Raw genomic sequence first — 16180 nt, forward strand, 5'->3', positions numbered from 1 at the left:
ATGAGCTATCAGGTTGCTATGTTCCAATGAATACAATAGAATATAGAATGTAAATGACAACAGAGATCTCAAGAAAGATCAATCACTGCTCTCCCAAGCAAGCTTCCTGCCTTCATATCCTGGAAAATCTGGGAAAGCTTCTCCATTGGCAGCGTCTGTAAGTGGACCTTGACGATTCCCCGAGCAGCGAAGTCCAACACCTCAACAGCGTCAACACGATTGCCAACAGCCGATCCGATGATCTTTAATTGCTTCGCGATCAAAATCCCAGGATAAGCGCTAGCGATTGGCTTTCGTTCGCCTGAAGGGATTCCAACACAGACCAGGGTACCACTGAACCTTAGGAATTGAACCGCTTGGCTGTAGGCGCTATTGGCAGCAGTACAGACAATGGCAGTGTGAGCCCCAAGTCCTCCAGTTAGAGATTTGATGTGGTTTATAATTGCCGCGCCGTCATCATCTGCAGGGAACTTGGTAATATCCACAAAATGTTCGGCGCCTGACTCCTTGACCAATTCTGCTTTTGATCCATGATCAACACCGATGACACGGAATCCCATTCCCTTGCTGGCAATTTGAACTGCTAGGTGTCCAAGTCCGCCTCCTGCCCCAGAGATGACAACCCACTGCCCAGGTGCGGTCATGCTACCTTTAAGAGCAGAGTAGACAGTAAGCCCCGCGCAGAGTAGAGGCGCGACTTGAGCAGACTCTACTCCATCTGGGACCCTAGTCACGTAATTGGCAGGACCCAGGACATATTGTTGGAAAGTTCCAGGAGTGTAAAATCCGGACACCTTCTGGTTAAAGCAAAGGCTGTCCGACTGCATTTGGCATGGTTCTGCGCATTTTTAGGTCAGTAGAATTCAACGAGTCTCATAGCTGTGAAATTATAATCTCACCGCAGTTTCCACAAGCACTTGCGACCCATTTCACACCAACCCTGTCTCCAATCTTTATGCCAGAATTGCCTGTTGCCGAACCCAGCTTCACGACACGACCAACTCCTTCATGGCCGCCAACTTGTCCCTGTGGGGTCGGTGGAAGGCCTGCCCACTGATCGACTGGTCAGTTGAATCAATAATTTTGATCTTTTTCACATGAGTTAAACATACACTATTTGTCATTATATCGAGATCGGAGTGACAGACGCCAGAATGGGTCCTATAGGCGAGTTGTGAGCCATAGAAACTGATGGGGATATATTGTCTACTGCAAACCAAGTAATTGACAGAACTTACAAGTTTATCAAAACCTCATCTGGGCCTGGCTCAGGAATGTCAATCTCCACGATATCGATAGAAACTGATCCGGGCGAGTTGTAGACTGCAGCTTTCTGCTTCATCGGTAGGGCTGGCGTGGAAACCTTCATCTTGATCTATGACGAATTTAAGAAAGGATAAAAGGCCAACAGATTGAGGGTAGAATAGTGATGAGTAGAAATGTAAGCACTAGTTCATCCAAGACATGATTATGGGGAGAACAGTGTTATATATTGACCGAGACATCCATGGATATTAGAATCAACGGAAATGTCAGCCTCAGAAGGACCCCCGCAAACAGGAATCCCGGTAAATCAAAGAACTATGTTGAATTAAACTTGTAAAATATTTCGGCAGTATCAAACCGACTGCATGTTTTTGTGTATAAAAGGGATAATGAGTGCAAATAATCTCATGATGCCGAGAGCGGCAATCGCTTCCATGCTCCCGACAAAATACGGAGAATGAGCAGCGAAAGAACTTTATGAATACAGTATATAAAATCAAGTACTTCAGCAAGATATTGAACTCAATTCTTTTCAGGACAACAATACCATCAATCACTCGCTCGATACATAGCTTATTCTATTTTTCTGATCACGATGGTAACGAACGGAGCACCTCGAGCGAAGTTTCCCAGTACCGAGACTTTTTATGGCTTCAATAAACCATCTCGCCTCGAAGGTGACGTCTTTGACTGCGAGGTAGATGGAGATATTCCTACCGATATCGATGGCACTTTTTACCGCGTGCAGCCAGACCATCGCTTCCCTCCAATGTTTTCTGATGATATCCATTTCAATGGCGACGGAAGTGTGAGCGCAGTTCGCATCGCCAACGGTCGAGTAGACTTCAAGCACCGCTATGTCCACACCGACCGCTACAAAGTCGAAAGCGCGGAAAGAAAATCACTTTTTGGCAAGTACCGGAATCCATTTACAGATCATCCATCTGTAGAAGCGGTCATCCGGACAGCAGCCAATACAAACGTTTTCTTCTGGAGAGGTGCACTACTTGCCACAAAGGAAGACGGTCCACCATTCGCAATGGACCCAGTTTCCTTGGAGACAATCGGGCGTTATGACTTTGACGGTCAAGTGTTATCACCCACCTTTACTGCGCACCCAAAATTCGATCCAGTCACAGGAGAAATGGTCTGCTTTGGCTATGAGGCCGGTGGGAATGGAAATGACGGATCTTGTGATATTGTGGTATACACCATTGATCCCAACGGTAAAAAGACCGAAGAGGCTTGGTATGAAGCACCTTTTTGCGGCATGATCCATGATTGCGGGTTATCCGAGAACTACTTGGTTCTACCTATGACCCCTCTGAAGTCCTCCCTCGATCGTATGAAGGAAGGAGGACGACACTGGGCATGGGACCCCAAGGAGGATCAGCTTTACGGCATCGTACCTAGAAGAGGTGGAAAGCCGGAAGATATTGCATGGCTCAGAGCAGACAATGGTAAGACGGACATGTTTTTCTTTCTCATTTTTTCAACCTTCATTTTAAAAATTAGCTAACATACGAAAAACCAGGTTTCCATGGACACGTAGCAGGCTGTTATGAGAACGAGGAAGGAAAAATCGTTTTCGACCTCTCCGTTGCTGGCGGAAATGTCTTTTTCTTTTTCCCCCGGAGGATGCAATGGCTGGAACAGTGGCAGAGAGGAACAAAACACCTAATCAGACCGTTCGCTGGGTCTTCGATCCCAAATCGAAGACTGACACGCGTGTCACTCCGTTTGAGATCATGAACACCGTCAACGGTGAATTTTCACGCATTGATGACCGCTTCGTTACGAAGGAATATCAGCATTTTTGGCAGGCATTGATCGATCCAAGTCGGCCGTATGACTTTGAAAAGTGCGGGTCACCCGCAGGAGGTCTATTCAACTGCCTAGGTCATTTCACCTGGGATAAGAAGGTGAGGGATATATACTGGGCAGGCCCAACAGCTACCTTCCAAGAACCCACTTTCATTCCGAAAGATAGCGGGATCGAAGGTGACGGATATATCATCGCGTTTCTTAATCACCTTGATGTCTTACGAAACGACATTGTGATTCTGGACGCCCAAAATCTGAAGGATGGCCCCATTGCCACTATTCGTCTACCTTTCAAGTTACGCCTGGGGCTTCATGGAAACTTTGTCGATCACAAAGACATAACAGCTTGGCAAAAGCGAAGAGAAGAAGGGGGTGAAGTTGGACCAGTGCGTGCGGCAACCGAGCCGCTCCCATGGCAGAAACAGCTTGTCTCACAGTAATAGTAGCTTCTGATGATAGTATAAATGGAATCAGCGTTGGAGATGTATATCTCTTGCATTATTTTCAGTAGGTACTATGATCGTGATGAATGAAAGATAAAATCGACCATCCCCTATTCGGCCCGGTCCGAGCCGGCGTTTGGGGTGTTTTGCGGGGAACTAATCCGTATAGAAAAAGCAAAAACGTAGGATATAGGCTTCCGATCGTATATCAAATTAATACTTCGCTTCAATTTGGCCATTTTTAGACCATTAGCATTGATTTTCCTAGCCCAAAGTAAAGTGACTATCACAATCAGAACTGGTCTTCCGTTATTTGCAGGAAGGCAGTAGTTTCGGATCAAGCGTGTGGAGGAGTTCAATCGTCTATTGATGTACAACATAAGTGAAGCTCTCTCTTAGCTTCCAATTCTAGAGAAGTTGAAAGAAAGCAGGAATGGGTATTTGATCTACTTAACTGGAAATACGAAATTGTTGGTGCCGGCCGTGAGGGGTATGTAGGCCACGTAAGTACCATCTGAGTGATCGGTGTCCGAGTGATCGGCGAGCGGCATCCGCAGGCTATGCTCAACTTCGCTATCCTATAAATATAAGGGATGAGACCAAAATGAAGCGAAGGATAAACCAAAAAATAATCGGTAGCATACCTCCGCCACTGAAAGGGCTGCTACTTCGGCTGCCCAAATTGGAAAGTGGAGAGTATCTACATAGCATGCAACAGCTGCAACAGTGGGGTAAAGAAAGACGAAGAGCGGAGTCCGCAATAATAGATGCACCTACCCACTATGCATGTATAATCACATATTATTGACCAGCAGCCTAGTAGTCACTCGAGCTACTCGGCAATTCAAGAACTAGGATCTACCCGGGTCCTTTGGTTATATGTGCATCATGATTCTAAGGTTTTTTTCATTCTCTTAGAGGAGTTTTAGACTCTTCACAGAGGGAAATTTTATATCAAGACTTTTACACACGAAACTAAAACGTCTTATCAACATGTCATTTGACATATTGCATGTAATCATTTGCCTTGCCATTGGTCTTGGACTCTGGAATGTTCCTCATGCCATCTACAATCTCTTCTTTTCTCCATTGAGAAAGGTCCCGGGTCCTTTCCTCGCTCGTTTTTCGAGTTTCTGGGAATTAAACGCCATTCGGAGAAATGGGCTTAATGAAACCTACATACAGCTACATGAGAAATACGGTCAGAAGCCTCTCTTTCTTGGCTTTTGCAACCCTAGCTGACCGGAGATTTCGCATGCATCAGGACCTGTCGTACGTATTGCGCCAAACCGCTATAGTTTCAATACCCCAGAAGCTTTGAAGACTATATACGCAACAACGGGGGTTTGTCAAATCAGACTGGTACGCAGCGGCAGGTCATCCAGATCGGCCGAATATCTTGAACACGCGAGATGTGCGTGTTCATGCTGAGAATAAGAAGAAAATTGTCAACTTATACACCGTGTCGACCATGGTCAATTACGAAGGGGCTGTCGAGAAAATGAATGTGGTGCTAATGCGCAAGTTCCGTGAATTCGCCGAGACAAGGAGGCTCGTTCAGCTCCCAGTTTTCTTACAATATTATGCCTTCGATGTAATTAGTTATATCACGGTAAGTCTCCAACTTTCACACGCAAAATTTCGTCGCCAACAACGTCACAGATGGATAGAAGTTTCGACATGATGGAAACAGAAAGGGACCGCACTGGTTTCCTACATAAGATTAAAGTGGCCACGGAACATCAAATGAGCTTTGGTCCCTTCCCTTTCTTACATGTTGTACTCACTAGGGTTGCTGCCTTGCTTAAATTGAAAGATCCGCATAATGAGTTGTTCCAATTCATCGGAGAATCGATTCAACGGTTTCGTCAAGTCGGCTCTGAGCCCAATGAGAACCCAAAGTCTGAACCATTCCTCGCCAAACTTCTCGATCTAGAACTGAAAGGGAAAATTGATGAAGGATCTATTTTCAGTTCTTGTGGTTCGAACGTCATCGCTGGGTCTGATACTACAGCTATCACTCTAAGTGCTGCTTTCTTCTACATATACCAAAACCCAATGGTTCTCAAGAAGCTCCGGGATGAGATTGATGCACATGAACGTGCAGGACTTTTGTCGAGTCCGGCTGGATTCAAAGAAGCGCAGCAGATGCCATATCTACAGGGAATAATTAGGGAAACGCTTAGGATGCACCCGGCCGTGGCGCAAATGCTACCACGAGAGGTTCCGCAAGACGGTGTCGTCCTCAGTGGATATCATTTCCCAGCAAAGGTGTGTAAAAATCTTACTACACATTACTGATCGTGTCATCGAGATTAATTATTTTGTTCAGACACAAGTCGGCATCAGTGCATGGGCACTGCACTATAACCCAGAACTGATTGATTCCCCGCGAGTTTTCCGTCCTGAAAGATGGCTCGAGGGTGATGCAAACAAACCGCTAAGTCCGGCCTTGAATTTCGCGGTTCGTGAATAGCTCGATAAGCCCTTTGCTTTGCGTAAATACTGATTTTTATGGTTTTAGTTCGGCGGTGGCTCGCGTGTCTGCCTCGGCAAGAATATCAGCCTGCTTGAGATGGCCAAAGTCATCCCTGAAGTGGTGCGTCATTTCGATATTCGCTTTAAAAATCCAGGTCAGCGGTGGGAACTTGATGTAGGCTGGTTCACCTGGTCATCTTACAAGTGCTGGATTGAAGAGAGGAGACCTGCGAAGGGCTAATCTTCAAACTTACGGCCAAGTTTTTGCTTTTTTTTTATGTCTAGCAAACCTCAAGGACTGTTTGAGGGTTGCTGATATATGAAGTTTCACACATTATATGACTTGAAATGTTCTTTTTTGGTGTCTTATATTATATTATGACTCCAAGCGGAGTATAGCGCTTCTGGTATTAACAACTTAGTGGCTACGAAATACTCCAGGGCTGGCTATTATGTTGGTCTCACCTAGTAGCATGTAATATCGAATACAAAAATAAGAAACTGCATGTCCAGCACCAACAGCAACACACCAACATCAAAGCCTACGGGATGAAATCATTGGATATCCGTAATCCCTAAACTCATAAGCCAAGCCACCATACCTGCCCGCGTTGGCCCCAATTTATTCTAAGAAAATAGTAATTACAGGTAACCACCAATAATATCATTAAAGCTTTATGCTCAGCTTCTACTAAATCGCTGAAGTGCTTTTTTTCCAGAATTTCATTTAATGATCTCTTTCCAAGGTTAGCGCGGTCAGAATTAGACGACCGTTGCGAGAAAAGAGTACTTTGTAGTGTCTTGACATATGTACTCGAACGTACACGTAAAGCTACAGCAACCGAAATGTAAATATATGTACTACCCTTTTTCAATCACAAAAATAGACTAGAAGTACACCGCTATCCAATACTCCATGTATCTATCCGTACTCTGGTCAACCGCAGCAACTGCAAACGGAACGATAATAGAGCTGCAGGGAAAAAACCCCCCAAATAGAAGAGATGTGAGAAGAAACATTTGAATTCTACTCTTATCTCACCATGTACATACGTGTACATAGCACATTCTCCTTACTTGTAGTACCCGTATCAAATTTCTAGGTAGTACTATGTAAAAGCGTAGGAATAGGCGAGGAAAGCCTGTCATGGACACATCATTCCTACAAATAGAAGCTTCTATTGTAACCACCTATAAGTACTTGCCCAATTGTCAGCCTATTTATACAATCACACTATATACCCTTGTTGCCTAGGGCCAACACATCAAACAAAGAACCTGGTGATGATCGATGATACATCCACTCTAAATACTTAATAAGCCGTCCATCCCCCATTCCCTCATTCCCCACTATCATTCTCTTTTATTTTTCATTTTCCAACCCATATAGCCATCTGTACCCGAGTCTATCTTATTATGAGTGACAATCGAGGTCGTGGACGAGGTGATCGTGGAGGTGATCGTGGTCGTGGTGATCGAGGTCGCGGTGGTGCCGATCGGGGTCGGGGTCGCGGTCGCGGAGATAATCGCGGTGATTTAGCTTTCCGCCCAGCCGGTAGGGGCGATGGAAATCGTGGAGATTTCAGAGGTGATTTCAGAGGTGATTTCAGAGGCCGAGGTGGTGATAGAGGTCGTGGAGGTGACTTTCGAGGTGGAGGCGACTTTCGAGGTGGAGGTGATCGAGGAGGTCGTGGTAGAGGTGATTTCCGCGGCCGTGGTGATTTTCGTGGTAGAGGTGATTTTCGCGGCGGCCGTGGTGGAGGTGGAGGACGTGGGGGAGCTACCAACTTTGGCCCACCTATCTTCAGGTTTGCCTCGCACTCTTCGCTGCTTATTAAACAAATCTAATCCTCGGGGCCTTTGCTTATAGACAAGGCGAAGCTATCCCACCACCTGACCCCACCGTCACCAAGACCGAAAATGACCTTGCCAAAGCCCTTGTTGTGGGCGGCCAGAAGACCCCCAGGCAGGCCAAGTATCCCGAACGTCCCGGTTACGGCACAACTGGCAGGCCAGTGACTTTGTATGCGAACTACCTGCCATTAACTCTGCCTAACAGGCAGCTGTTCCGCTACAACATTGCCATTGCAGCCGACTCAGCCGGCCGAGCTGCACCTGTGGGGAAGAAGGCCCGACACATTGTGCGTCTGCTGTTGGAGGAGCACTTCCCACAACAGAAGAACAGTATTGCGTCGGACTTCCGGTCTACCCTAATCTCGTGTGTCAAATTGACCGAGGGCAAATTCGATGTGCGATACAAAGAGCACTTGGATGATGACTACCTGGATCCACCCAGGGTACATCAGGTTACTTGCCAGTATACTGGCGAGGTCAATCCTGCTGACTTGGTTAACTACCTGACCTCCACCAACGCCGGTGCCATGCTTGAATCCAAGTCTGAGATTGTTGCTGCTCTCAACATGATCATGGGACACCACCCCAAGACCGACGACCAGGTCGTCTCTGTTGGGGCCAACAGACACTACAGTCTGCGTCAGGATACCATGGAATCGTTCAACCTTGGCGGCGGTCTATCCGTCCTGCGTGGATTCTTTGTCAGTGTGCGTGCCGCAACTGCTCGTGTGCTCTTGAACGTCCAGGTCAAATATCTGGCCTGTTACAATGAGGGACCTTTGATGAACCTGATCCAAGGCTACGGCAACAGGAACACTTATCGATTGGAAAAGTTTCTCAAAAGCCTACGTGTTCGCATCACCCATATCACCCGCAAAAACAATCGCGGTCAGCCTCGGCCTCGTATCAAGCCTATCTATGGCCTAGCCAACCGTGGTGATGGTGGCTCTTCCCCCAACCCGCCCAAGGTTCCCCGCCACGGCGCTGGTCCCCAAGATGTGCAATTCTTCCTAGCCGAATCTAGCCCTCAGCCCGTCGCCGTGCCTGGTGTGTCCGAATCCAAGGCTAAGAAGGGAAAGAAAGCGCCCAAGGCTGGTCCTGCGGAAGCCGGTCGCTACATCACCGTTGCGGACTTCTTCAAAAAGGGTCCGTTTATCTTCATTTTTTATTTACATTTCCTTCGACTCGCTTTCTCCTCGTGTTGTGCTGACTTTCCTCTTAGAGTACAACATGGCTTTAAATGCAAACCTCCCTGTGGTGAATGTCGGGTCTCGCGACAGACCTGTCTATCTCCCCGTTGAGGTCTGCGAAGTGGAGCCTGGCCAACCAGCTAAATCCAAGCTTTCTGGCGATCAGACAGCCAGCATGCTCCGCTTCGCCGTTATGGGTCGAAAGCCGGGTCAGAACGCCCAGTCGATTGTCACCAAGGGTGTTGGCGTGCTGGGACTAGGCGAGCCATTGAATGCCACACTAGTAAGCATTCTCTCGGTCTGAAGATCCTGTCAAAATATCTAACCTTTTACAGTCTGCTTTCGGTGTTAACTCTTCCACTGAGCTGATCACGGTTCCTGGGCGCGTTCTCCCCGCCCCAAATGTCTACTACAAAGACGGAAACAGGACCAAGGAAATCAGGACTCAATTTGGCAGCTGGAACATGCGCCAAATCCAGTTCTCTAAGCCTGCAGCCATGAAATCCTGGAGTTATCTCTATATTGACCAGGAAGGCTCCCGGCAAATTTTCCAAAGCCCAGATCAGCTCAACGCATCTCTGATGGCCTTCAGAAAGACGCTCAAGGATATGGGAATGTCCGTGGAACCCCACAAGCAAGGCAAACGTGTCGTTCTAACCGGCAAGAACGACGCCGCTGATATCGAGCAAGCTGTCGATGATCTGAAAAAGCAGCACAACCCAATATTCATCTTGGGTATACTATACACCAAAGACACTGGCATTTACAACTGCGTCAAGCAAGTCTGCGACGTCCGTTTCGGAATCCGAAACGTGAACGTCCTCGCAGAGAAGCTCATCAACTCCAACGACCAGTACAATGCCAATGTTGGCCTGAAAATCAACCTAAAACTAGGCGGTGCTAACCAAGCCCTCCGCACCGCCGACCTCGGAATCATCTCCGAAGGCAAGACCATGCTAGTCGGCATAGACGTGACCCACCCTTCGCCAGGCTCTGCCAGCACAGCCCCCAGCGTCGCAGGAATCGTCGCTTCCGTGGACGCAACCCTCGCCCAATGGCCCGCTGAGATCCGCGTCCAAGGTGCCCGCCAAGAAATGGTCGCCGACCTCGAGACCCTGCTCGCCTCGCGCCTCCGTCACTGGCGAAACCTAAACAAGGCTCTCCCGGAAAACATTATCGTCTACCGCGACGGCGTCTCAGAGGGCCAATACAACAAAGTTATCGACGAGGAACTCCCCCTGCTCCAAGAAGCATGCAAGAAGACCTACCCAGCAGACCAGACGAAGAAAGGTCTCCCTCGTCTCGCTATCATCGTCGTCGGAAAGCGCCACAACACCCGCTTCTACCCAACCACAGAGCAGGACTCGAACCGCGAGAACCCAACTCCCGGAACCGTCGTCGACCGCGGCGTCTCCGAGGCCAGAGACTGGGACTTCTTCCTCCAGGCTCATTCTGCTCTCCAGGGCACAGCCCGTCCAGCTCACTACTTCACCGTCTGGGACGAGATTTTCTACCCCCGTCACCCGGCTAACAGCACCGGCCCCGGCGCGGCTGATGTCCTCCAGGATCTCACACACAAAATGTGCTACATGTTCGGCCGTGCTACGAAGGCGGTTAGTGTCTGCCCGCCGGCGTACTATGCCGATCTTGTTTGTACCCGTGCTCGATGCTTCTTGAGTGATCTCTTCGACCCTATGCCTCTTGATGGCTCTGGTGGTAGCACCAGTGGCACGGAGGCAACGGATATCTCCCGTACGGCGGATGTCAAGATTCATCCTAATATTGCCGAGACTATGTTCTACATCTAGGCTGAATTGTTTGAGTTTTCGTTTGGTCTTCTATTGGATATCTACTATATGTGTGCGTATCTTTTGAAATCTAAATGACTCGACTTGAATGGATTTGATGGTGGAATTGGAGGAATGGGAACAATTTGCTGGAGGAAGCATATCATATTTTGGACCTGGAAAACCAACTTACATTCGCTCGCTCATCCTTGGTCTTTGGGAAATATCGTTTGGGATATTTCGTCTCGCTCAGCTCCGATACTTGGACATCGGAGATTACACGAGATTGACATCTATCGACGTCTATCAACATCTATTTTACTATGGTGGATTATGACTTAGCTGTGAGAGTCAATTGAATCTTCAAACGATAACATCTTCTACGACCCTTGAGTAGGCATATACTATGTTTCTCTACGATACCTACAGTAGAAGAGATTTTACTAATCGGAAAAATCAAAGTATCACACCATTAAATTAACAAATAAACGAGTCCCGCTCTCGTGGAAATAAACTTGTAAACTAGTGACATTTTGAGGGCAAGGTACAGGAAGGATAAAAAAATAAAGGAAAAGAAGGAAAATAGACAAGAAGGCAAGGGTTGAAGATAATACACGCAGGCCAGGCATTCCACACTGCACTCCAACTGCAGGGTTCCAAGCGCGAAGTGAAGGAAAGCCCTCAGTCACTTTTTTTAGGTTCTTTTTTAGGGTTATTTTGCAGCTTCAAGGACAAATGTCCAAAATTCATGCGGGTATCGATACATTGCTCGTGATCGGAAAGAGGGCGCGCTTGTCGTGTAACGAGAATACGGAGATGAGACGACATCTCCATTGACAAGGGATACATACGGAGTACCAAGCTAAGCCCTAGACCAGCGAAAGCTCACTCAGTTGTCTCCATGATTCCAGCTGGGCTGGTTGTGGCCGAGAGGGTTGCGCTGTGCGGTGGCATTCCTCCTAATCGGCTCCGGGGACGCTTCGTCATAGTTATCCCAGTGTGACTCCATCATCTTATTGTGCTTGTTGTGGTTCTGGGTAGGGTGGGGAGGAGATGCCTCGTCGTAGCTGTGCCAGTGTGCCTCCATTGCCTTATTGTGCTTTTCGTGCTTTTGGGTGGGCAGAGGTGACTGCTCGTCATAGTTATCCCAATGGGACTCCATCATCTTATTGTGCTGGTCGTGATTCTGGGTAGGCTTGTTCTCCTTGGCGGCGGGCGATTTGTCGGCCAGTTCAAATTGCGAAACAAAGTTCTTGTTACGGCTGACGACGTTACCGCCTGTTGCCAGGGGCTCGCTCTTCTTCTCGCGCTCGGAAAGCTCGGGCTGGCCGTTGTCATCGAAGAGGCGGTTCTCGTAGAGGCGCTTGCCACGGCCTCCAAATGAGCTGATGATCCGGCCGTCGTCCTCAGATTCTTCATCGGTCATCTCAAAGTGGCGGTCTGCGTCACGACGGGGCTTGGTCGCATTGGGCTTTGCTTGCGGTGATCCGGTGCCTTCCTCGTTATCGCCGAAGCCAAAGTGGCGTACTTCTTCTCCACGAGGGGCGCGCGAGCCCTTGACAGGGGTCTCGATGTCGTCGAAGTCCCAGTGGGTTGAGTGGGGGGTCTTGGCTTGTTTGACTTCTGCCTTGACCTCGCGGTTCGAGTTGTCGCCGCCAATCTCGAAGTGGTTGTATTTACCGGGGATAGATTTATAGAAATGACGGTCTTCGTCGACGGGCCCTGCTCTAGCCTCTTCTTCGCCGCCAATCTCAAAGTGGTTGTATTTTCCGGGGACCGATTTATAGAAATGACGGTCTTCGTCGACTGGCCCTGTTCTAGCCGTTTCTTCATCTTCATCAACTCGGGGAGCTCTGCGTGACTTCGAAGGCGAGTCGGGCATATCATCATCCTTCAGGAAGATATCGCTGAAGTTGCGCGTAGCAGGTCGCGCAGATGAGGGCGCAAAGGGAGCCACATGGGCGGGTGCCTTCTTAGATGGGGACAGAAGCTCATTCAAGGAGCCCGCTCCATAGGGGTCCTGGGTATATCTCTTGCTTGGGGCGGGTCTAGATGACTTAGGGCGGCTTTCGCCATCAGCAACCTCCTTGTTCGGGGAGATGAGCTCAGTCAGGGAGTTGGCTGAGTACGGATCTTTGATACGGCGCTTGCCCGGGGATGAGGAGCGGTCGGGGAGCTTAGTCTCTCCATTTTGAGAAGACTGCGAGGGTGCCAAACGCGTTGTTTCGGCGATTTTGAGGAGACGGAGTTGGTCTTTCCCATCACGGATGGGCCATTGGCGTCCGCGCGCTCCAATAACCTCGACATGCTTCAGCAATGAAGCCTGATCCCAGTAAATTCGAATCTGCTTGATAAGTTGGTTGGCGTCGAAGTGGACGATGTGAATCTGCAAGACGCTGCATTAGCTTTTGATAACGCGACGCGCGTCGGGGAATTTACCGTGGGGAAAGTCGCAACACGGTCGGCCAGGAAATTATCGTCGAGCGAGGGGAGATAAACCCCGCCACCCTCAGTGAATTCGAGGGTTGTTTCCATGTCGAGACATAGCGAATCCGATCCTTCAATGGCGCTGATGATCTGGTTCGATTTGGTCTTCACCACCTTTGCGTTCTTCAACACATGAGTGATCACATTGTCGGCCTGCTCGAACTTCGTCGTAGTAGGAACATAGATCATGGACACATCGTCGGCCAATTTAGCAGTTCTGGGGTTATCCAGAAACCGCTGGTATTCGGTCTTGAAGTAGGACATTGTCAACTGTGTAGGGAGAGGTGTTTTGAAAGGAGGACGATATTCCAGAGAAGAAAGCTACTCTAGAATACTCTAAAAGTGAGCTAGATGAGATTGAAGTTACAAACAAACTATTTTTTTTCAACTAAGAAAAAAAAAAAAGAAAGGGAAGGAGAGAAGGGAAAGGAAACGGTAGTTTCTGTTTCTACGAGGCCAAGTACGGGGAGTACAACGTACTCCGTACTCCGTACAAAATATTATACAGGGGGAACGCTAGAACCATTTAGTACTCGGTACCTTGCATATATGCAAATGTAAATAATGTAAATGAAGTTAATGCAAATAGTAAAACGCGCTGAAATCCTCTAAAATAACCTGAAAACACGCCAGTGTTTCACCATACAGGCCTAGGCTTGGGGGCTTGGCTCGGGCGCGTCCCTCCGGCAACTGATACACTCTAAAGGCTTCAGCCTCTACAGGGGGTATGGATTGCACAGGGTTAGACATGCAACATGAGGTACATTGTACATTTCAGAGTACTAGATTGAAAATGCCCAGTGGTTGACACAATCTCTAGCGAGTCAGAAGTCATTCCAGTTGTCTGCAATGGCGAACACCGAAATCCGACACTCTCAGGTAGAAGACATGATCGGGCTTTCATAGAAATATGGCCATTCAAGTCAAAGTATGGCATATGTATTGAGCAGGGAATTGTCAAACTCCAGCTCCTGATCGGCCAGTTCTTTCTTTTCTCTGTTAGGCAGTAAAGCCGGTCCAAGCACTTGCCGTATCTTCGGGGCACGATAGATAGCATGGTAGATTATCGTATTGGTGAAAAAGGGTGGGTATGTGTTGCAATCGTGTCTCATTACAAAGGTCTGTTGAAGAGAAACCACGTTAGAAAGGCCATGTGCGCTGGGTGCGGTTCGAAAGACTTACCCAAGATAATCCTCCTTGATGGTGCCAATAGCATTGATAGCAGCCACGTCGGGCTTGACACCGAGAATCTTCAACCGCAGACTGGTTCCTTTCTCGATCACTTGATCGGCATGATCAGTATATTGCGGCGGCACGGTGTTGGGCTCCCACTTGATATCGGAGGGGATGTTCTGACAGATTGTCAGCAGTGAAACTTACAGACTCATGGTCAGAGGAAACAAAAACATACCTTTCGCGCAATGAAGACAGACAATGGGCCCGCCAGGGTGAAGATACCCGTGGGCTTAACAGAAGTAACAATGGCATCGACCTGAGCTCAGTCAGCAGGAATTCAAAGGTGGCAGATAACCTCGGATCCCGAGTGCATACCGTCTCTCCACGGAACGGCTTCCAGATGATCGCACGATATCTGATGGTGTATTCTGCCATTCCGATTCCAGGCATCACCCGCCCCTCGCCAATATCAACCATGTCCATGACACAGATCACAAAGTGATCACCTGTGCACCGTCCCTCTTCCTCCTCGTTGAGTCGACCGATGAGGTACTCTCGCATGTTAGGTCCGAAATAGGACGGGTGCATGGAGATCACCTTGGTCTCTTCTTTTAGGAAGAACATTGTCGCGGCTATGGTTGGATAAAAATGCGCTAATGTCGAAGTGCGGAGTGCAAAGATTCAAGTCGCTTTCGGGACAGTAATGCTGTCAATCGAGGTCGAGGGACGGCGTTTTCGACCACGAGCTCATGACCTGCAACGGTGAAGCACAAACAAGACGTGGCAGCCAGAAATGAGCGAAATGAGATCCGAGTACCCGTGGGAGTGGCAGAAATTGTATCTGCCTTGGATCTTGAGCGAGGAGGCAGATACAGTTGCTGCAGGCGCAAGCTTTCCCTTCGTAAGAGCATCTCCGGTCTGGTGGGCCAAGTTTGGGTGGGCGGAGTCACGTGGTACGATTATCGCACAGGGGAAAGTTGACTCGATATTTGCACGTTTGAAGTCATTGAACATTCATTTTGCATTGAGTATGTCACTTACTCGAATAGTTAAATGTCTTCAACAGTGTGCGTGATGATAATTTAGCCATGACCGAGTGGAGGATTGCTGCTTATGTGAAGAACGATTGGATGATCTATATAGACCATATATGTTTGACAACATGTACAGAAGTCACGAACTTTGCTGAATTTACGTCTCCAGCTCAACTTATAGTAAGACTTTTATGCTATATATAGCCTTTCCGGGTCGGCTCTGACTGGTTATTGTGTTCAAAATTTGGCTCAAACATATACCATGACACTATATATATCTGCCTTCTTGTATCTTCAACTTCGTGAGATTTATATTATGACCGAGCTCTAAATCTACAATTCGGAATATAGAAGACCCTACTGGATCTTCACCCTATAAATCCAAAGACATCGAAAGTAAAAACAGCTAAGCTTGTAGGAAAACATAGTCTAATGCCACACCGGAACATTTCGTACTAGCCCCGGAGGACCTTACAATATCATATACTCCGTAGTCAACGACCAGTTTAATGAGACACGGGAGAGAACCCCAATCATAAACGTATAATATATTACCTGCAATGCAGGATATCTTAGCAAAACTATAATTTAGATGGGCTGATAGGCCTGTAGAAGGCGGGTTGCCCTGCAGTCCATGTATG

General features: G+C 48.0%; 6 protein-coding genes across 6 annotated transcripts; 3 read left to right on the top strand and 3 right to left on the bottom strand.

Annotated features, from left to right (window-relative positions):
- Positions 1-68: 68 nt before the first annotated feature.
- On the bottom strand, positions 69-1369 carry N7479_001242 (zinc-dependent alcohol dehydrogenase; the record flags this gene model as incomplete). The annotated part of the gene is made up of 4 exons (XM_057248939.1): positions 69-838; positions 900-1053; positions 1113-1161; positions 1239-1369. The coding sequence occupies 4 exons, from the start codon at positions 1367-1369 to the stop codon at positions 69-71; spliced, it is 1104 nt and encodes a 367-aa protein (XP_057113371.1).
- Positions 1370-1861: 492 nt separating this feature from the next.
- N7479_001243 (carotenoid oxygenase family protein) lies at positions 1862-3530 on the top strand (the record flags this gene model as incomplete). The annotated part of the gene is made up of 2 exons (XM_057248940.1): positions 1862-2726; positions 2923-3530. 2 exons carry the CDS (start codon positions 1862-1864, stop codon positions 3528-3530), a joined length of 1473 nt encoding a protein of 490 aa, XP_057113372.1.
- Positions 3531-5004: 1474 nt separating this feature from the next.
- On the top strand, positions 5005-6252 carry N7479_001244 (Cytochrome P450 E-class group I; the record flags this gene model as incomplete). Its single annotated transcript, XM_057248941.1, has 4 exons — positions 5005-5145; positions 5196-5804; positions 5866-5997; positions 6058-6252. The coding sequence occupies 4 exons, from the start codon at positions 5005-5007 to the stop codon at positions 6250-6252; spliced, it is 1077 nt and encodes a 358-aa protein (XP_057113373.1).
- Positions 6253-7575: 1323 nt separating this feature from the next.
- Positions 7576-10863, top strand: N7479_001245 (putative RNA interference and gene silencing protein (Qde2); the record flags this gene model as incomplete). Its single annotated transcript, XM_057248942.1, has 4 exons — positions 7576-7819; positions 7887-9011; positions 9088-9338; positions 9391-10863. The coding sequence occupies 4 exons, from the start codon at positions 7576-7578 to the stop codon at positions 10861-10863; spliced, it is 3093 nt and encodes a 1030-aa protein (XP_057113374.1).
- Positions 10864-11731: 868 nt separating this feature from the next.
- N7479_001246 (uncharacterized protein) lies at positions 11732-13593 on the bottom strand (the record flags this gene model as incomplete). Its single annotated transcript, XM_057248943.1, has 2 exons — positions 11732-13228; positions 13282-13593. 2 exons carry the CDS (start codon positions 13591-13593, stop codon positions 11732-11734), a joined length of 1809 nt encoding a protein of 602 aa, XP_057113375.1.
- Positions 13594-14347: 754 nt separating this feature from the next.
- Positions 14348-15163, bottom strand: N7479_001247 (DNA-directed RNA polymerase II subunit RPB7). The gene is made up of 4 exons (XM_057248944.1): positions 14881-15163; positions 14741-14821; positions 14512-14681; positions 14348-14450 (listed from the first exon to the last, which is right to left on the bottom strand). Exons 1-4 carry the CDS (start codon positions 15127-15129, stop codon positions 14441-14443), a joined length of 510 nt encoding a protein of 169 aa, XP_057113376.1. The 5' UTR covers positions 15130-15163; the 3' UTR covers positions 14348-14440.
- Positions 15164-16180: the final 1017 nt, after the last annotated feature.

This window comes from Penicillium vulpinum, assembly GCF_028829585.1.
Source record: "Penicillium vulpinum strain IBT 29486 chromosome Unknown utg000001l_segment0_segment0, whole genome shotgun sequence".
NCBI classification, from domain to species: Eukaryota; Fungi; Ascomycota; class Eurotiomycetes; order Eurotiales; family Aspergillaceae; genus Penicillium; species Penicillium vulpinum.

Bases quoted from the DNA above. Each gene is read 5' to 3' on its own strand.
- N7479_001247 (XM_057248944.1), bottom strand. From the start codon at position 15,129: ATGTTCTTCCTAAAAGAAGAGACCAAGGTGATCTCCATGCACCCGTCC. The intron at 14,822-14,880 runs GTATGCACTCGG...GACTGAGCTCAG, and splicing joins AGCCGTTCCGTGGAGAGACG to GTCGATGCCATTGTTACTTC. The intron at 14,682-14,740 runs GTATGTTTTTGT...ACAATCTGTCAG, and splicing joins CTGTCTTCATTGCGCGAAAG to AACATCCCCTCCGATATCAA.